We start from the raw sequence: 21,978 nt of genomic DNA, 5'->3' as shown, positions 1-21,978 counted from the left end.
TTGACACAGTGATAATAAGTGGAAAATGATTTTACAGCTGATTTAACCTGCAGGCATATATTTTAAACATAGTCCTTGGTTTCTTCTGGTGGAAATAAGTAAAATCAGCAGCATTTTAACTTTTTTACCTATACACATAGCTCAGTTTTTGCCTAGAAGATGGTAACAAAAATATCTGGGCATCCTCATCATTGTAATTAAATATAACCCTGTGAGACAGTGATGTGGTTACATCTGAAAGCTCTCTGAGATTTTAATGGTCTAAAATCTCTGCAGATGTGATATCATGGTTGTTTTGGGCACAGAGCGTGGTCAGCACCAGCCAAATTGTAGGGGGAAAAAAAAAGTATGTAAAATGTTTTGTGTGCATGTAATCTCACCTGATGTCTGAAGTTATTTTGTTGGGCTTGCCTGTTTTCTGTCCTGAATTAATTAATTAACTGTGAGTATAACAGCCTGATAGCACTGAGCTGCTCTTAATGTGAGGCAGAAAGGCAAGGGTAGCTCAATTTTAATACCTTGTGCCTCATTAACTTGAAGAGCATAATTTGATGCAATTTGAAGAATTGCATATGTATTTAAGCAATAATTAACACATTGTAGCCTCTGTGGAGCAGGTGGAGATGTAAAATGTGAAGTTTTTAATTTACAATAATTCAGTTTCTAATGGAAATTCCTTTGGTTGCTAATAAACAACTTTGCACTTTGCCTCCCCTGCTGTTGTGTGTTGCCACGATGGAGCTTTTTGTGCCGGTGGCTACAGCAAATATTGAAAGGAATTGCTGAAATAGGTGGTTAAAAGGGGGTGTGTGTGTGTGTGCATCTGAATTGTGGTACCTCTCCATCTAAACCTGTACTATAATTGCACTATTAAGGTCTAATACAATTATGGTAAGACGCAAAACACGACTGTGAGTGATAAAAGTTTCCATTAGCTTCTAAGTGCATTTTTTAAGTTGTTTGCTGCCTTAACAGTGAAGTTTGCTCAACCCACTTCAGTACGATTCCAGCTTTTAGCAGCTAATGGTTTGGTAACTAATGACTAAAATGCATTTTCTGGGCTAGATGTTTGCCTAAATTTTTAGTGATAAGCCTTAGCAAAGAGAGCTCAAGAGCTGAGAAAAAAAAATACACAACCTTTCCCAAATGTAGAATTAAAGTGCTCCCTCTGAAAAACTTTTAGGATCTACCTCTAGTGCTAGTCCAGAGTTAACTGTGTGCCTGGGGTAGAGAAGCTGCTGCTTGCAAGGGCTGGGATTTGGAGGCTGTGCCATTTCCTGCACAGCAATTGGTACTCCCAGGCTCAGCAGGATTTCCTCTGCAACTCCTCCGGCCGGATGCTGGAGGACAGCAGGGATTTAAATGTCACCACTGAAAGCAGCAGCCTGTGTCCTGTGCATGGGGTGGAATAAAGTGGGTTTTTTTCTTTAAATTAAAATAGAGGAAATGAAAAGAGAAAAGAAAAAGGAGTGGAGATGCAGAGCAAGTTTGTGAGGGCATGACACCAGGTTGGTTAGAGACAAGAGCCACATAATTAGAGCAGAGGAAAACAGGAGATTCAAATGGGATTTTTTTTGGGCGGGGGGAGAAAGGAGGATGATTAGGTTTCTAATAATTGGTGTTTTCCATTCCTGTGTCCCAGCCCCTCTGATGATTTAATTCCCTGTCCCAGGGCAACTTTGGCTGCCGTGCTGTCACCTCATCACCAGATGAGCAAAGGCTCCATATGGTGCCTCTGGTTGGGAATGATGCAGTTGGCAGCCCCAAATGGAACAAATAACTGGTGAGCTTGCACTGTGGGCTTGCCTCCAGTGGGAGTGATCTAAACCGCTCTTCCCCTACCTCACCCCCCACTTTCCAGGCAGATTTTCACAAATATTTGTTGCATTTGGAGAATTTGATCTATGAGGCAACATTCTCTGGGTTGGCAGGCAGGCAGCGTATGTGTTTTGTTCCTCTTGAAAGCTGAAATGATCCAAAATTGGAAAGGGGTGGATTTTCATGCTCGGTCTCTTTGGTGGTGCAAAAGGAAGGTGTGGGAGGAGGGTGCCTTGTTCTTCCTGGGACAAACCAGATGTGCTGGAGCTGTGTTTCTTTAGGAAATGAATTGAGCCCAACAAAGAGTGAGCAGCTACAGAGCAAACAATAGCTGGTGGTGGAGCATTCACCTGGATTAAAGGAGGTCTGGGCTTGAGCCCTGTGTGTGCCAGACTTAAATCCACAGCCTGAGCTGCTGCTGAATGCCAGGAACCTGCTGGACAGAGCAGGGCTTTACCCAAGCCCTTCGAAAGTGTTCCTCTTTCCCCAAGCCAGCAGCAGATGCTCTCTCCGTCCTCGTGGATGTTAGGGGGTGCTCCATGGGAATGATTGGCAGATGTACCAATTGAGTGGCTGGTGATGCTGCTGGGGCTCCCTGCTCTCTCTGACACAAAATGTCAGCCTGTTTTTGGAGAGATGATGTCTGACAAGCACTAAAATGTATCAACAGAAGCTTGGCTTTAAGGGATAAGTGTTACACAAAAACCGAGTTCATGGCAAGGTTCTGAGCAGAGGAATAGTGTGGGTTGAATACGTACACTAAGAAAAAGTGGCTACTGCATCTTTAGGGGGAAAAAAATCCTGTTATCCATGTGCCTTCTAATTTTTTATTAGGCTCAGATAACAGAATTAAGAGTTTGGTGCTCCAGTTGAAAACCGGGGCTGATACTGAGTAGATTGTGGGATCCTTTAGACCAGCATGTCCAAACCTGGAGCAGTTGCACCTATGGCAGAGGTGGTTTATGCCTCTACTGCAACTACTTCCAGCACCAGAAATTCTGGAATACATTAAAATCTATGCAGCTGAAATGATAAACCAGTATTTTTACCTTGTCTCCAGTACACAAAACAATGAAAGCTTCATATTCCCAGAAATTCCACATCAGTGCAACCAACGAGCTGAATGTGAAAGGCAAGGGGGCAATAAAGACAGGTTCCAGTTCAACATTCACATAATTAAGAGAAGTCATGGCCAATTTAAATAAAATTGTTAAGTCAGTGATTTTTTTTTCACTGCTACCAGCATTTTGGGATAAACTGGCCATGCTTTGACAGAATTGCTGAAAATAATGATGTTGGGAGGCAGGAGAGCTGTTAAGATGGACACTTTGTCTTGCAGGTAAGCAAAATTTGGAGTAGACTTAAAATAACTCAAGAGCTTACTGCAATTAGAGAAATGAGAGGGAGAATATATTTCAGAAAATAAGGTAGAGTTGCCACCTCCTTTCTGATGTTAATGAGACTGTGAAATAGTGATTAGTCAGGATTTTTAAAGAGATATGTGAAAATTTAACTGTAATTCACATCACCTTTACAGCTCTTTAGCGCAAAAATCCTAGAAAATCAAAGTTTCTCACTGTACACTATTTTTAAAGCTCTTGGAGAAGAATAAAGATGTTTTCAAGAAAACTTTATGCCTTTGGTGAGGCCTCATTTGTTTTGAGACAGAAATGCAAACTTACTTGTAAGTTATATACTAAAGGTATAACATTTTTAGTCATAAAAATTTGCAGTGTGTTTCAGATTGATTTAATCTCTGTACTCTTCTGTACAGCTCAGACTTGAAAGTGAAATACTTCCATCTGTAAAGCTGAAAAATACAGTCAGGGCTGCTCACACTCCTTGTGGTCAGGGCTGTGTTTATTTTCCAAGGAGAGCAGGACAGGAGGATGATAATTCCTCCTGCTCATCATAGCAAACAGGGTGGGATGGAAAACTTGAGGGATCCCTTAAAACTAATCTGAAACTCGTGTTTGTCACCAGTCCTGAAATCACTGGTTTCTTTCCCCTATTTTGTAGCTTATTTTTTTTAGACTCTCTTGGAGCAAGTGGAGTTACGCTACCAAAATGTACTGCGAGTTTAAGAATTGTTTTAAAGACTTCCAAGGTCAAACTGCTACCCCAAAGGGCTTGTAGCACATTTAAAAAGTGTTAATAAAACACTTTCTGTTTATTTTCTTTTAAACCCAAGGTGTGATTGAAGTTACTTCCCTTGTTCTGCCTTTGTTACTTGTCCTGTTTGATAACCATGAACATGTTCCTCTCCTTGGTACTGAGGTTGTCTGTCATAATAATGACCAATTTTATCAAAAACAGCAGGAAAATTATGAATTTAAAAAAACTGTATAAAAAACCAGTGGGTTTACCATCTATGACTAATATTCCTTTTATCTAAATGCTTTATATGTCAAGATGATTAGGGAGAAAATTCCTATTTTTCTGGGTGGAACTGCAGCTGGTTTGGGGTAGGAAAATACAAACCTAAACAGTGAAGTGTTTATTAGATAAATATCCTGGTTACCTAAACATATGTGAGTGTTTGGACAGCCTGTTTGCCCAAGGCTCATCATATTAGCAATGCATGTTAATATTTCCACAGTCCAGGCTCACATTGCTCAAATGCTTGATAAATAAAACTGAAAATTGCTGATAAGTATCCGGTGCAAGCGGAGTGTGCTGGAACCCAAAATATTCCTGTGCTAGGTGGAACATTTGTATGAAAGAGTTAGAGGGAGTCTGGGCTCTAAAACTCTCCTGGTCCATACCAGGACTCCTGCCCGCATGTCTGATTTTCACTTTGTCCTGTGTGATGTTAGAAATGACTGTTCATTTTTAAAAGAACAATGAAATTCATTAATACAGAGGAATTGAGCTTTTATTTTTGAGTTCATTTTGCCACATTCTTCACTCCTAATGATTTTTTGTTTTCTCTCTCCCAGCGCAGATGTGAGAGAATAATAACATTTCTCTTAAAAGAGGCTAATATTCTTGGTTTTTTGTGAGTGTGTAAATACATTCATACATGGTACATACATCCATACATATGGTACATATATCCATACATATGGTACATATATACCCTATATACACATTTGCTTAGGATTATGAACTTACCACTGACTTTTTTTGTTGCCTTCATATCCTATCCTGAGATTCCTCCATGACATAGAATCAGACTTTTACTGGATGATTTCTCTTTCCTGGAAGTTGGCTTCTGGTTTGCTGTATCAATATTTTACTTTACTTGTTGCAGTTTCAGCAACTTAAGGTGAAACCAGGAAACAACCTACAAGTACCACTAGCCAAATCAATTTATTTGAACAGTATTACTTTAGATTGGCTACTCTCTGCTCCTGCACACCAAAAAATATGATAATAAGTGTAATTAAAACCTGAGGGAAGGAATGTAGACTGAAGGGGAGAGAGAGACAAATTTTCTCCTTGATTCTCCATAAAGAAATCCTGCAACTACTGTGCCCTTCTGTTGTGAAATTCAATATTTCTCTTTTAAACCTGTATTTTTTGGTTAAGTTTTGTATCGTAAACCTATTGAAGTGTACAGCAGTGTTAGTCTCTTTAAGATAGGTTGCTTCTTGTAATCTTATAATGATGGTGGATTTTTTTTTTTTTTTTAATTTTTTTTTTTTTTGGCACCTCTACTGATCACAGGCTGGAAAAAGCAGCACCATCTTTCTGACTTCCTAATTCTCACTGAATCCCTTCCTGGCTGACATTAGTGTGGGTTTGGGGACTTAGTGCAGAACTGCTCTTTTTGTACCCAGGGTATCAAGTATTCAAAATCCAATGAAGATGGCTTGATTCCTTGTTTAGAAGTGTGAATGAAACACCTTTTTTTAGGTGGAAGAGGTGCTGTGAGGTTTTACTGGAGCCTGTGATTCCCTCGCTGTGCAGTACAGATCCAGAACTGGAGAATATGTCCATGTCTTTAAAACAGCCACAGTTTGACATATTCCTCTTTCATCAGGAGATTTCAAAGCAAAATCTGCAGCCTTGCTGTTCTCATGATCAAAGAGCTCCACGAGATGTTTACTAACTCTGGAGAAACAGCACTGCTACAGGAGTTTGGAAACACAAATATATGAATTTGGGGAGTTACAGATTGCTGGAACATCCTTTCTTATTTCTTGTTCCTTTACCTGGCTTGATCATAGCCAGCTGGGGAAGACACAGCCATGCCAAGTTTACCAAGGAGAAATTAGACCATGTCCTTTCTGTTGCAATTTGAAATTGTTTGCCACAAATCATAAAGCCAGAAAGGAACACAGTGCAAGCAGGTGTAATGGTGATGCTGTCTGTCTTCTCTGGGTTATTTTGTTTGAGTGACAGCTGTGCCAGTCAGGCACTGACACACAACCAATTGTCTGTGCCTGTGAAGGTTCTGCTCTTGGATTTCTTTGGGAGCACCTGTGAAGTTGAGATCCATAGGTAGTACTAAGCATTTGATTCCATGCTGCACTTCCACATGCAGCCCTGATTTTCCAGGTTGGTTTTTTTTTTTTTTTTAATGAAATAGCAGAACAACTTGGAGAATTTTTAGTTCTAAGTGATGCTCTTCATCCCTTCTCTGTCATTTTTTAATTATTGTACCATGATCATACTCCTTGGACTTGTATCTTCAGCTGCCTAGTAAGGAATGTATCCATTTAAAATTTACTGCTTTCCATTTTCTATTCTTATCCATTTCCAATTTCTATTCTTTATGCTAGTTTCTATCTGCCATGAGGAAAGTGCTGAGGCACTGACCCATCTACTTGGAAATATTTTCTTCCTCCCAAACACAGCTTGCTCTAAACTTCCAGATAAATATGTGTTCTAAAGGAAAATCATTAGACTTGTCTTAGAAGACATCAGCATTGCTCAGCTGTACAGAGTGGGCCAACCCCCCCAGTTCTGGGATCCTAGGATGCTGTGAAGGGAGAGGTCACTGTGGGTTTGGCTGTTTAGTTGGCTACATCCCAGTGTTTCTGTTTGGGTTGCCAGTGGGTTTTTTAGGGACAGCCTGTGTATTTTCCTATCTGCTGTGCACAGAACCCACTCGCTGCTGTAGCTGCTGCCTCTTGAGCAAGTGATTGCTACTCTGCCTGACACAGGAGAGCTGTGGGAGCTCTTCTGTGAGACCTAAAAGTAGATGATGCCTGGGAAACTTGAGCAATCACAGAAAGTGTCTTCATTAATCTTGAAGGCCTTAATTAGTAGGATTAGCCAATTTTCCTGGAGCCATTAGAGTAGTTGACTATAAATTGTAAGGTTGACCCCTTCCAGCAGTAACAGGAATGTTTTCCCACTGAAAGTTTGTTATATCCTACAATAAGGTTTGCTGTAGACATAATTTCCATTTTATGTGGTATCAGGACAGGTTACTTCCCAAAAAAAGGGAAAGAATATTTTTGATGTGCCTTTAACAGGGATTGACTGTTGGATAATGCACAAAGGGCTCCTCCTGTTGAACAGATTTCCCAAATGCCCTCCTCTGGCTTGAGCATAACCACCACAAATGGGCCATCTTCTCCTGAAAGGAATTAGTGTGACTGCTTCCAGACATTGCATATAAATTTATGGAGTGATTTAGATATCATTTTATTGCACCTGGCAGAACACTTTATTCTTCTAGGATGTATCTAGTAGATCTTTCAAAAAGATTGCAATTGCAGGAGTGCTGAGGAGAAGCAAAAGGGCTAATGAGGAGATTTAGATTCACTTGGCCAGCTGAAAGAAGTGAACCTGGAGAGAGTGAGGTCCACTTCTCACTCAAGGGGGAGAGCAAGTCCTTACTGAAGGGCTTGTGGACTGCTGGGCTACTGAAGCTGAAAAGGTTGGGTTATGTTTCCAGGGGATGAATGACTGCAAGGAATCAGGAAAATAATTCCTTTTTACGTTCATTTTTCCTCCTTAGGGGGAGACTGACAATATACCAAATAACCACTTTTGTTTCCCGATAATGGTGATAATTTTCAGTGGATTGTCCTCTACTTGCTGGTTTTCAGATTGAAATCAGCAATGAAACACTTGGTACAAACTTGCCTAAACACATCCTGTAGTCCTGATAGTCTCCACCTCTGTAATTTAGTATTTTAGCTTGTGGAATAAGTCATGCCTTAAGATAGGGTGTAGTTATCCCTGATAAGAACAGAAAGCCAGGTTTTGTGGGCCTGCCTCCAGCAGGAACCTACACTCCAGCCTTTATTTTCTTCATACAGGTCTTTATGAAAGACTTGACATTTCTCCTTCCTTTCTCAGATATTATCCTAATGGGCTGTTAGCAAAGCAGAAATTCCTGCTGTTTAGAAAAGCCCACACAAATGATGGTTGTTATGTGGAACAGTGCTGAGTTCAAAACTCACATATCTGTCTGACCATGGGCAAATGCTTCTATTTCCCTTTCTCCATTGGCCAGTCTGTAAAATTATGGAAATTGTAACACCTCTGCACAGTTCTTGAGCCTTAAGTTGTTAAGGAAACTACATGAGCTGATGAACAAGCATGTTTTCTAATATCTACTGCTTGAGTAAAGCAGAGATTTACATTGTTATTTTGACCTGATGTTTTATGATTGTGCTCCACACAGAAACATCCTGCATTTTATAGGATGCCTTTTGCATTTAACTTGGCCTGCAATGAATCTTGGCCCTACACAGCCCAAAGTCAAAGCAGTGTTTGCCCTATTTAAATATTGAGTTATTGATTTTAGAATTACTCATTTTATTACCATCATATGGAACTGGTCATATTCTGAGGACTTGTCTCTGAAATGGAAGCTGTTGAACTTTGTTTGGGATGGGACAGAAATGGACTGCAGGGATTTTACCTATTGAAATTTGGCATATCACAGATAACAGGGACTGCCTGGCCTCGCACAGAGCTGTGCATTGTACAGAAAGAGCCTGGGAAGAAATTCCTCTTCTTGCTTGAGCTCAGGCCTCTGAGCAGCTCCTAATGTAATGCCACCTTCATTTGTCACTGGTTGCCGTACCCTGTGTTCTGCTGCTAAGTATTTACAACACCTCCAGGATCAAAGAGGCGCTGCCAAGAAGGCTCATGGGGAGAAATTTTGACCTAGTTTCACATTTGGCACCACTTTGCCTGCCAGGAGCAGGTGGACTGTGAACAGACTTGCACTGGAGAGTCCACCCTGGCTGGCACAGAGAGCCCTGGCATGGCAAAGCCAGCAAAAAGCAGCACTGCAAGGAGTCAGAGGTTAAGCTCTGCCACTCTTCTGCTTCCTTTTCTTGAGAATGCAAATTTTCTGGGAGAAAGGGTGTGCAGGTTGTAAATTCAGTTCATTTTTTTGTGTGCTTGTCTTCCCCCCTTTTCCTTCTGCTGGTTCTTTGCTCTGCAGCACTGAGGTGTGTGGGGAGAATCAATTTGCTTTCTGTGGTTGCTGGAATAAGTTTAAGCTACTCAAGCTATAGAGTTTTTGCAGGTTCCCTACTTCTAGGGAACATAAATGAGAAGAAACTCTACACATCTCATTTTTTCAAGCCTATCTTTTTACTTTCCAGGCTGTGATGCTGTTCTCTTTATGACCTGCAACTGTATATTAGAAAGTTGTATTTGTCAAATAATAGAGATCAGTTTGTGTGTTTTCTCACCAAAAATCATGTTGTGCTGCTCCCTCCCTTCCCTCTCACCTCCCCCTTGCAGGTAATTTTGTGAAATGTTGGCAGTTTAGCATCCCCACTTTCAGTACATGAACTGAAGTATAAAACTGGGTAGTTTGTGGAATAGATGTGCTGTACATGAGAGGAAAATCAGAGATTGTTTTTATACCTTTAATCTGTACATTAGGATGAAGTGAGCCTGACTTGACAATGCCCATCCATTTCACATTTCATTAGCTGGCTCTGGAGGGACCCTGGATGCCTATTTTTTTTTTTTTTTTTTTTTTTTTTTTTTTTTTTTTTTTTTTTTTTTTTTTTTGGATGTAGACCAGGAGAATTGATCCTGAGTTTGCTGAACTGACACAAGAGTGGGATTTAGGGAGGGGACATGAGGGGGTTCTTTGAACCAAACTCTTGCTATAATTAGGATCTCAGAAGTTGCCTTCTAAGCTCTACTAAGCTATTGATTGATTACAAGGAAACTTGAAAGGAATGGGTTTTATTAATTTGCCCAAGTATTGAAAAATGTAACACTGTTGGCTCTTCAGTGGATAAGCACAGGGACCCACCTCGAGAATGTGGTGGTGAAATGAGGGAAATAAGCCAATGCACCGGCAGGAGCAGTCAGTTTCTAGAACATCAGGATGTTGATGGAGAGCTTCAGTGGGCTCTGAGAGCTGCATATTCCATCCCATCCTGATATCCCTGAGCAGGAGGCTGTTGGGCTGTCTCAAGAAGCAGAAGTTTTTTAACTGTAAGAACAGGAAATGTCAAAAAGACACAGTAAATTACAATAAGTTGAGAATACAAAAGCTGTGGGCACTGATGGAGATCATCTCTTGCCCACAAAGTCACCGCTGTGGCAGTTTGAATTAATGTGTTGTGTTAAACACTCTGCAATTGAAGAAAACCTTTACATCATTGCTTCAGCAGCCATGGGAAGTTTCATCCTGCAGAGTTGGAAAGGCACCAAAAGGATGGTCTGTGATGCACAAAAAATCTGGAGTTTGGAAGCTGTCCATTGGTGTCCTGATATCATCATCCCTCTCTTTGTTCAGAGCTTTAAATAAAAAGGTCACAACAATTTCTCTTTATTTAGTTTCCTCCTCCCCCTGGGGATTATTAATGGCCCTGAGGCAGATCCAGTCTCTCCTTGCATTTACTGCTTTGGGGACTGGCTTCTGTACCAGACCAGTGGGAACAGAAGTTGGCTAGTAAAAAATTAAGGAAAGCAAACTCGCTCGTGCTCCTTTCTATCTGAACTAGTTCTGTAGGTATTTTAAAGCAGCATAGTTTGCAATGCTGACAATTCATGAACTTAACCCCTGCAGCTCGAGCTGTGCAATTCTTTGGTACCTAAAAGAGCATTGAAATTTATTTTTTTTTTTGCTTTGAGCCTATTTTTTGTCACTTCATGTTTAATGAAAGGTATTGAACACCTTAAGGCTTTTACAGATTGTCCCCTGTATTTGAAACGTCCCATTTTAATGTTCATTTTGTGCATTTTTTTCATCTACCTTCCACTTTTATCTTAGCCAATGACAGTGAGATTCCTAAGGCTACTTTCTCTTTAAGGGAATACTGCTTACATAAATAGTCCTTTATACCATCTCCTTATTTTATAATATTAATTGTTTATCAGGAGACAGGAAATATTCCTCAGAAAATGTGTTTTCCTGCTTGTGCATGCCTTGTTACTATTTCAATTATGCAGATTCTTGATGCTGTGGAAATTTGTGCTTGATGACGCCAAGGCAGCTGCACGTTGTTAGCATTGTAGGCTGTCAGATGATCATGTGGGATTCTTGCAGCATGCAACATTCAATAGGATTGAAAAAGGGCTTTTGATGCAAGGCATAGCTTTCAGAATATATTTGTGCCTTTTAGTTAGCTAATAGAAAATCATAATTTATTATCTTTAAATTTAAAATGCTGCCTCATTTTTCTTCTGGTTGGTTTCATTTTGGCTTCACTAGAAGATGCATCTGGTACATCCACGATTGAGGAGTTTATTAATGATACTGTCGTTCAGTTCACTTACTTTTTTTCCTTTTAGAGTCCTAGCTAGCCCACAGATTACATGATCACATGTTCATCCAGTCATTCATATAGAACACAAACCACCATGCATGATTTCTTCTTCTTTCTTTTTCCTCTCTGCCTTTTTTATTCCTTTTAAGTTGCTTTGTCATGTTCTCTTTTACCATCCAGCTTAGTCTTTGTCTTCCCCTCGCTGCTATTTGTTCTATATTTTCCCATGCTTGGTTACTGCAATATTATTTGATTAACGGGCTGTGATGATGATGAACCTGCACACTGGAGGAGCAGCTACTACAGTGGTGATGAAGGGATGTAATAATGGTCGCTATCCTCGGAATTCTCTCTACAGTGACTGCATAATAGAAGAAAAGGCAGTGGTCCTGCAGAAAAAAGACAATGAAGGATTTGGATTTGTGCTCAGAGGGGCAAAAGGTATGTGCTTCTGTGTGTGAGTGTGTGTGATGTGCAGTGGCATGAAGAAATTTATACATCTCGGAATATAAGCAGGAATTATTCTTGGTGCACTTGGTTGCTAGACAACAGGATTCTCTGTATGCTATACTACTCCGATGGATTTCGGTGCCTTCTCTCTGAAGCAGTTTGCATTTTTACATAGGAGAAGCACTGCATAATCGTTTTGGGAGGAGAAAGTTTTGCCTGTATTTTTCTCATGCTGGTGGATGTAGTATTTAGCCATTAATCTGTTCCGTTGTGCAGTTTACTTAGCTGTGGGAAACCTGCTTTCCTCATAAAAACTGCTGCTTTATTTCAAATGCCAGCCTGATTGAATAGGGCTGCGAATAGGAATAGACAAGAGAGGCATGTTTTGTTTAAAATAGGTGTGGATCTTCTGCAAGGTGACATTGGTGCAGTTTTAGTATGAAAATGTGATCTTTTTTTTTATGTCTTGAGAAGCTGCACGTATGTTGCATGGCCTGTAGTGTGCTCATTTTTAAAGCTGTTCATATGTTGAGCTGCACGGCACTTCTCTGTCGGCTAAAATCTGTCCCGGTGGCATTCCTAGCAGTTAAAAAAGGCATTCTTTTCAATGCTTTGCTTTTTCACTTTCAGTGCAGTTTGCTCCCTTTGTATTTTAAAAAAGAATATATATATATATGTGTGTGTGATGGTATGTCCCATCTCTTGCTCCCCCTCATTTCACGTGGGTTCTCCCTTGCCGTGCTTGAGCATGAAAATTATTCCATGTCTTCATTCTTGGGACATGGCTTTTGCTCTCCCTGTTCCCCACCCCTAAACCTAGACCCGTGCCACCGTGGATTTGCAGGGCTGGGAAAGCTTTGCCAGTTTTAGTCAAATGAAATGTCTGGAGTTGAAGCAGGGAAGCCCAAGGCACTGCCTTATCTCTGAGTGTTGGTGTGGGTTATCAGTGCTTTGAGCAGGGCTCACTCCCTCTGGCTGAGCCCAGTGGTTTCCCCCAGATTTTCTCCGTAGCAGCGGGGGCAGCTCAGGTGAAAGACCCAAGGACTTTTCTGTCTGTGTGTGTACGTGACACAGAGGGGCAGGCAGGGCTGTCACAGGGGCAGCTGTGCCTCCTGTCCTAAATAGTGGTCTCTTCTTTGTTATGCACGTCTAAATTTAGGAGGGGGGAAAAAAAATCTGGTCTTTTTTTTTTTTTTCATTCTTTGCCACCCTCCCCAGCCCCCTAGTTTGGCCAGATGCTCTCTCCTGGCTCCAGCACATAATTCATTTTTAGGTGGATGTTGCCAGAGTTACAGCATTCTGCCAGGCACACAAAAGGGTTACTTGAGCCAATACTGAATATCCTGGAATATCAGAACCCAGCTACTGCCTGGTGCAGCTTGATTTGGTTTGTGTCAGGAAAGGAGCAGGTATTTCCCCCTCTGTGAGGAAGACCTGTGGATTGCTGTTGCAGGGGGGTTGCACTCTGTCCCCAGCATCCCGAATCCCGTGAGGCACATCCCTTTCACTTCCAGCACCCACCATTTTTTAACCCTAAATTGGAATGGCCAATGATAGGCCTGTAGTCAAGTGGTATTTGCAAGCACTCCATAACTTTCTTTTTTTAATGTGGTATTTATTTTTAAAGCTGACACACCAATTGAAGAATTCACCCCAACTCCAGCCTTTCCTGCTTTGCAGTACTTGGAATCTGTGGATGAAGGGGGAGTAGCATGGCAAGCTGGCCTGAGAACTGGAGACTTTTTGATCGAGGTAGGAGATCCTGAACTTCGATTCTCAGTGCTCTCTTGGGGAAAGAGTGATGTTCCTGGTGGAGAATTGACTCTGGAAAAAGTGTGGGATGCCTCTGAGCAGCAGGTTCTGTGGGCTAACACCAGTGATGTGCTTCACTTGATCAATGTAAAACTTCATGCAGCATTCAGGAAAGCAGGGACAGAGAACAATGGTCAGGCTGACTGGGAATTTTCTGGTTGCTCTTTTTGTCCTTTGGGAATGCACTCTCAGAGATATCTGGGTGGTCGTAGTCTTCTTTCAGTTATTGAAATTTAGATGAATTTCAATATTTACTGCGGGCTATCAGTTCTGGTTTCTTCTAAATATTTTTGAGGAGTAACCAAAATTTATGAGTTTTTATGCAACTATTTCTGCACTCAGAAATGTCCATGGTCCAGTGGCGTTTAGTAACCATGGAGAATAAAGCAAATTACTTTGGCTTGAAATTGAATTTTTCCAACACTACACTGAAATTTAAAAAAAACCCAAAAGACAATGAATGTTATTGCAGTATAAATTACTTTATAAAAAGGGTATATTTAAATACTCTGTTTATCCATGCCAAAAATATCTTCATGATTGATATTTTGGAGGATTTTTTTGTTGGCGTTTTAGGTTTTGTTTAAAAAGTTGCTTCTCCTTTTGAGTGTTACTGGTCAGTTTACAACAAAATCATGATTTGGGATTTTTCTTCCTCTTCCCCCGGCAACCTCTTCATGACCAACAAAGGGATGCTGTGGTTCTGTGAGACTAGGTACTGAAAATAGATCTTTTGGGATGGATTGGTCAAACCCTGTCTGTAAGATCTATTGATTTTACATGATTTGATGTCTTGTTCTTCAGGCTCATGTATGGTTTGGTAAAATGCTTCTGGTGTTACAATGTTTATTTCTGCAGAGCTGGCTTTTGCATGCGGGAGAGGGTACAACGCACAGCTTTTTTTGGAGTGTGCCTTGAACTCCCATGGTGATTGAATTTAAATAGTTGCACCACTTCCTCACACTGTAGCCGTGAAAGAACAGGCTTTGCAGGCTTCTAAAGTAAATAGATCTGCATTTTTATCTCTGTCTTCAGGCACATTTCCCTTGCTGTTTGTTTACTTAAGGAGAAGCGTTAGAGACCAGCTTACAAATGGAACTGTTGCGATCCCTGGGCAGGGATCCTGCCAGAGCTCTCCCTGTTCCTGTTAGGTGGGGTTTTGAAACAAGGCTGTATTTTTAGAGGTGGCTTTCTTGTTAGGCTTTTAATCCACAGGAAGTATGAAGGGTCTGTACTGGCAGATTGCACAGATAGAATTGATGGTGAACAATGTGCAATTAAATTCATTATGGAATGACAAATATGCCCATGGATTTTTTTAAGATCTCTGAAGGGGTGGAAGAAGGCTGGGTAGCTGATTCTGCACAAAGCTTTACTGTTTTTTTGGCAAATGAGAGAAGAATTATAATTAATTGTCTAGACAATTTACTCCTAGCCTTAGCTTAGAAGAGCAGCTAAACATGCACATACAGTGCTGAATCAGGAGGACGTTAATCCATACTCCAGCATATTTGTAATTAATTCTGAAAGAAGCCATTATTACATGCAAATCAAATCCATTTCTGTGTAATTTATGTTCATCGGGGTTATTCCGTTCTGAATTTTGCAACTTAATTAAGAGGATATGAAAATCCTGAGAAATGACAACTTGGCTGTTGCAGGAGACTTTTCTGTTGGAGAAAGGCAGGATTTTTTTTCTGTTTTATGGCCAACATGCAGTGCACAGCCCTGGCTGGATGGAGAAAGCCATCTTTAGAGATATTTACAGTGATGCAAAAGACTGTTGATATAGAAGTCCACCTGCACTTCCAGGAATGCCAAACTACTTTATCTTTTGTGGTGATCTAAAAGATTTAAATTTACACGCCAGCGAGTGGTTGTGTGTCCTGGTGTAGTCAGCCAGCCTTGCTGCTAAATGATTTCTCCCATGACTCTGAAGTTCATGCTTCTGTGTGTAAGTGCCACCTCAACCATTTGTAAGTAACATCAGGCATTTATCATAAATGTCACATGAATAATAAAAGAGTCAATGGGCAACCAGGATCCTAATTAGTGCTATTTTTAACACTCGTGGCAGGCGCCGGGCATTAGGGAGGGGAGAGTTGAGTTTGGCAGGGGGCAAAATGAGGGGGCAGAGCTGATGCTTCATTCTTGCTTGAGGAGGTTTGGTGGCTCGGGGTCATGGAGATGAGGGGAACCTCACTGTGGAAAGACAGGTTTGACAGGGAGATAGACCCTTTCTTTGCAGAGCACGAGGGTAGGAGGACAGGGCATCATTTCTTTGTGTACAGTTATGGTCTGGAATCTTCTGGAGGAGGGAAAACTTCAGTATCAGCTAGGAGGCATTATAATAATTCATGTTTGGGGTTGATATATGTGGAGCAGAGCAAATAAAATATCCATACAAAAAAGGAAGAAAAGGTGCTGTTTTGGTCCAGCAGATAAAGGGAGTAGGGATTACCTGGAACAGCTGGCATTGTTTCATATGATTGAGTTTTTATCAAATGTGCAGTTCCTGATTTGTCCAACCTGTACAACTAATTTTAACATGAGACTTCAGAGATGAACATTACACTTGCCCTTGGAAACAGTGCTCAGAGTCTCCATGGAAATTTCTGACAGTGTGTGGTTTGTCTCCTCCTTGCTTCAAACCCAGCCGTGGTTTTTGTGATAAAAATTGTAAAGTGTGTAGTGGCTTTCCTGGATAGAGCACAGGGCAAATGTACTGGAAAAGTGCAGGAGTAGTTTTAGAGGTGAAGGAGTGAGGAAGAGGCAGCTGTCAATAGATGTGGATTTTCATAAGCAATTTAAGAGATGCCAATTCAATATGATTTTTTTTTCCGTAGCTTTGATGAACAGTCAGAAAACAAGGATGGTTATGATTTGGTTGTTATAACAGACATTTTACATCATGCCTTATGTGTTATTTTTCATTGTTTTAGTTGATGTTTTCTTGAATCTTGATACCAGCCTGATTAAAAAGATAGATAAAAGTAAAGCAACATATTAGGCCAAGTGCTAAATACTGCAGTCTCCATTAGAAAGGGGTTAAAAAATTACAACCACCACTAATTCCTTTGTACGTCATTAATAACTCATCAGTGACTGGATTGCTGTACTATAACTGCTCAAGTTTGGAAAAAATCAGAGAGTTCTGCCTTGAGACATGACTTCAGGAATTCCTGAAGATGGGGTTGTGATGGAGATTTGCTTTGATGACATAGGTCTAACCATCTTTGAGTAAAGAAATCCATTAAACCAGAAGGCCTGTTTTAACTCAGAACAGAGTTTTGTGGAGGGTTTCAGTGTGGTAGGATATAGAGTGTCTTTTAAAATTAACCCCCAGTGGATTACTAACTATTTGTTCTTCTTGTCCCCGTGAGTGTGCAGCTGTTCTGCAGGTGTTGCCTGATGTGGCTCCTGGGGATTTTCCCTGTCACACAAACAATAATGTTACACTATCAATACTCAGAAAGCCAAGTTAATTCTGCAATATTTTACCAGAACAATGCATTTGTTCTCTAAATGAGGCATTGCAGTTTGCATTATTGTGCCATAAAATCTCTTATTTTTCTAGAGAAATTGAAATGTTATTGTCTTTGGAATAGCATAGCTGCTTATTTACATTCCAGTTAATATGTAAACCAGATAAACCTGGTGAATTATTCATTTAAAAAATAAAAACAAAAGGGCAAAATTCAAGGTTTAATTTGAGGATAAAAACCAGAGATGGTAACAGATGAAATGTCATCATTTTGCTGCAGAACTCTTCAGCTGGTACTTGTACTAAAACAGGCAAAATATCTGTAGTATAACTGCCTGCATTTCTTCATCCTCAAAAGCTTATACAATTTACTAGTACAAACTTTTCTTTAACCGGTTCTGGGTAGAAAATAAACATTTTATTACAGACAGCATTATTTTATCATTGTATTAAAGATATCTGTCCTCTGACTGCATGTAAGAAGTTGCAATAAACATTTAGGGAGGCATTTAAAAATCTGAAATACTAAAAAAATCCACCTTCATAGACAAATGAAGCCTATTTAGGAATAGGCTCCTGGTTTTATTCCAGTAAGCACTTTGTATACAAACTTGACAACAGCTGTAGGAAGCAAACTTTGGACTTTATTGTTGTAGCTTAAACTCTAGTAATTATTAATATTTTTAACTATGTTATGCCTTACATTGGTATTCAGTGGCTGGGTGAATTAGTAGTTTTACAAAGCCAGCTATTACTGATTCCAATCCTTTTAGCAAGAGAGAAACTTTCCCATCCTTTGATAATCTTCATTAATTACCCCCGGGTGCATTTTCCCTTATTCCTAGTGTGAGCTCTGCTCGCTTCTACCACCAGAGAGAAATCTAATTTTTTTTTTTTTTTTCTCATGGGCAGACTCATGAGAACCATGATACTTTTTTTCTCTCTCGGAAATAAGTGGAGGCTTTGTTAGTGGCTTTGTAAGAACCAGGATTCTCAGGTTGCAGCTGAAAGTTTGCTCCTCTCCTCCCAGCAGTATGGACACCAGCTCTGTGCAGCGCTTAATAAGAGTGCTGTGTGTAGGAGGAAGAAAGCAAAGCCAGCATTCTCAGTACATTTCTGAGGGCTGGATTAGCTCTCACACTTAGGCCTTTCTGGGGGACCAGCAGAGGCAGGTCCACATTAGTTCAGTGTCTTGCAGGAGGATTTTTTGTTGCCAGCTTGGCTGCTGCTCCTGCCCAGCCAGGGAGCCTCCTGTTTGGCAGGAGAACAGCCAGCCTGGGAGCTGCTCTGTTCCTAGACAGCACCTACTTTGGGTTTGGATCAACTCTACAAACGTCTTTTTAATGTTGAGGGGTTTGCCAAAGCTGCAGCAGCACTGCAGTGCTTGAGCTTCTGGAGAGGGAGTTCCTGGCCAGGGCAGGGGCTTGGAACTGAATGGGCTTTGGTTCCTTCCAACAAAAACCATTCTGGGATTTTTTTATGTATGTGCATAGCACCAGGCTGGACACCACTGTTTTTAAATCTGTATATTGAAATGGCACACAGTTTGATTTAACCAACCATTAGAGGAAAAAACTTATTTCTATTAAGCAGTTACTCATCATCCTCTTGGTGACATCTGTAAATTATGTCTATTAAGCACCAGCAAGCCCCTGGCTTGCCTGCCTCAAATGCAAGCTCTCAGAGTCCAAAGAAAACTTTCTTCCTGTTTTGCTTTTGGAATCCTCCTAGCTGCAGATGTACTGGAGGGTTGGGACAATGAGCTCTTGGAAAAAGAGCAGCTGGGGTACAAGTTTGAAACAGCCTGGTGTATCTGTGCAGCATCTGACTGAGGGAATCAATTTTTCACTTAATGGAGAAGTGTTTTACTTTCTCTCCACTTAAACTCGGGAACTGAGGGTTTGGGTTTGTTTTTTCCTTAATTCATATTTTTAGTGGATGGTGACACCTTAATGAAATTATTGTGCCTTCAGAGTGCTTTGGATGTGCACAAACCCACTGTACATAACTGTTCCTGATTGTTCTTTTTGTCTGTTTTTCACGTGTATCCTCTAACCCCTAGGAAGTGATGATGTTCCAAATGTGCCAGTGTGCTCATTAAAAAGAGGAACATATCTTGGGTATTTTTTAAAATACATTATTAAGATTGTTTTCTTTTTGACAGATGGAAATGGGCAGACAAAAAATAACTTGGTTCTTAAAGGACCTCAGTTATTCACACACAAGCAAGTAATATGCTTAAAAATAAGAACAAAGAACAGACAAGAATGAAAGCCCTTTGCTTTCCAGGCTGTGAGCAGAACTGGGAAGCATTTTCCTTTAGCCTTGACTCTCATGAGGTTTATACTGGGCTTCTGGTTCCCCAAAATTTAACAAGTAGCTCTTTGAAACTCTGAGCTCATTTTTATGCTTCTTTGAGAGGAGGATTTGCAAGGAATTGTGATGATAATGGCAGCAACATGCAGAACTAACTCTGTGTCCATTCAGTTCTCCATTTTCAGTTTTAAGGCATTTTGGCCTGGATGCTGCAGTATTTTAGCAGAATTTCCTGACATTCCTATCCTGAGGGATTCTGCCAAAGCTCATGGGACTGCACATGGAGCGTGGAGATATCCACAGGGAGCTTTCTGACTCGTAGTGAATATGAAAACCACTGTTTCCCCAAATTCCTACTACAAAATCCTCTAAAAATAGCAAATTTGTAAGAAGTTAAGCTGCTTAGTGTAAATAGCCAGTTCTTGGCAACCCAGAAGCCACCCAGTGGCATCCAGCCACCTTGGCCATCCTGTGAGTCACATAAAGCTCAGCTCTGGATGGTCTTCACTCATGCAGAAATCTGTCCAGCCTCTCTTCAAATAGCACAGGGATAATGCATCTCTTTCATTTCCAGCTCTCAGGTGTTGGGGTTAAGTATTAAAACTAACACCAAATAAATAAATGTCATTTCTGTGGTGTGGTTGGGCAATTACCACAAGGCATTCTATTAAAATTAATTTCCCTGAAGGCCGTTGGCTTTTTTTAGTCTCTGGATACTATGGAAACCTGGTTGCTGGATTGGAGCTATATGAAAAACACTACTTGTGCCTGGTATTTAAGGGGAGAAAATACCATTTCTTTTAATTGCAGGATGTTGCTACAAACCTGCAAAACTGCAGGTGAGGGAAAGCAGATGAATTATTTCAAATTGTGGAGTAGAACTGGCAAACTCCTATTGCTTAGGACAGAACTAACCTAAAAATCTGGAATTTTTCCTTTATTTTCTTTGGTTTTCCTTTTTCTGGGGGAGGTGCATGCATCTTTCAAGCAGGAGAAGTACTATCACGTGTGTGTGTCATGGCTCCTTCCTTTGTTTATGGACAGTTTTCTTTTTCCTGTTCTGAGACTGCCAATCAATTTGTCTGACACTGAAATGCTCAGTTCACTTCTGGTTGTGTTTCGTGGGCCACAAACCCGTGCAGGGGTTAAAAGGAAGAAAGGAAGAGTAGGAACATGTGATCATCATCGGCTTCATGAGCAGTAACCTTCCCTATCCCAAAAATTCAGGTTTTCTGAAAAAATAGCTTCACTCATGGACCCCTGCTAGGCAAATATATCTTTGCTATAATCTCCAAATCAGAAAAGGCAAATGAGAACTCTGTAGGTGGACATGTATTGTATTCATTTAGGGGTTTTGGTTGGATTTCCTCAGTGTCATCCCCTTTTAACCTTTACTGTGGAATGAGGTTCCCAAACTGTTCTCAGGGTTTCGAGGGGTTAAATAAATCCCTAATGTTGGTACACACAGCAGGCTCCCTGCTGTTTCTGTGTGGGTGCTAAGAACTGCAGAAACACTTGATTTGAAGACATTCTGAACTTTTGAGTCTGATCTAGCAGAAGCTCTACATTCCTTTGATTAACATTCCTTTTATATCCAATCTCTAGCGTGTGTCCTCTAGAAAAGATTCCGATTTAATCCATTAATTGCTTTTAAAAAAAAAGCAGGAGAAGGCTTCCTTCCCCATTGCTGTCCTCCTGCTAAGATGGCTAATGGTAAATACATGGGAATATTCAGTGATGGAGTTATCCCAATAAATTATGGCCACCCCATTCAGAGCTGCTGTGCTCCTCTGAAATTACTGTGCAACTCTGCAGGACACCAGTAAGGGAGAAGGTGGCTTTCCAAGGAATCCCTGCCTAATTTTTTTCTCTACCTTCAAAGCATTTCCCATGCCTTGTGACTGTGTGGCTCAGCAAATTCATCTAATAAGCAAATTGAAATGTGCTTTAAATCAATCAGATTAGAAATAACATTTTACATCCTGTTGTGCCACTGATAGGAATCTTCAGAGACTCTTGTATACAACAATGAAGGATAATAATAGTTTATCATTACCTTGCTTTTGCCTCATATATTCTGGCAGCTGTCTGGGGAGGTGGATTTCTTGTTCTCCTCATCTTGTGGAAGAAACTTTTCACTTGTTAGAAAAACATAATTTCTCCATGGTCAAAATAGGCTCTCCTGTGTTGTCTTCATGGCCAAGTGGTGACTCCTCTGTTTTGGGTTCTGGACGTGGCTGCACCTGAAGGTCTCTGAGAGCTTTGCTGATCAGAGCACTGGAAATTGTCCTAGCGAATACATGGAAGTTTCTCAAGAATGAGTGTAGGATGATAGGATAAGAGTAGGTACTCAAATGTTCCTTTATTTGCTGATGAAGAGAAAATTTGGAATCATAGAAGTTCATAAAAAGAAGCAATGGAAGAGTTTATTTACAGCCTGTTACAAAA

General features: G+C 40.6%; 1 protein-coding gene across 13 annotated transcripts in view; it reads left to right on the top strand.

Annotated features, from left to right (window-relative positions):
• The window catches only part of SHANK2 (SH3 and multiple ankyrin repeat domains 2), a 278,701-nt gene that overhangs the window by 152,621 nt on the left and 104,102 nt on the right, over positions 1 to 21,978 (top strand). For all 13 annotated transcript variants that reach the window (XM_038139490.1, XM_038139489.1, XM_038139488.1 and 10 more), the window contains 2 exons: positions 11,827 to 11,909; positions 13,546 to 13,670. In XM_038139490.1, coding sequence (XP_037995418.1) covers positions 11,827 to 11,909; positions 13,546 to 13,670 — 208 coding nt within the window. The remainder of the gene's footprint in view (positions 1 to 11,826; positions 11,910 to 13,545; positions 13,671 to 21,978) is intronic.

Source organism: Motacilla alba, chromosome 5, assembly GCF_015832195.1.
Source record: "Motacilla alba alba isolate MOTALB_02 chromosome 5, Motacilla_alba_V1.0_pri, whole genome shotgun sequence".
Classification (NCBI taxonomy): Eukaryota; Metazoa; Chordata; class Aves; order Passeriformes; family Motacillidae; genus Motacilla; species Motacilla alba.
Note: the sequence above shows the minus strand (reverse complement) of the source record. Positions and strands in the feature narration are given on the sequence as shown.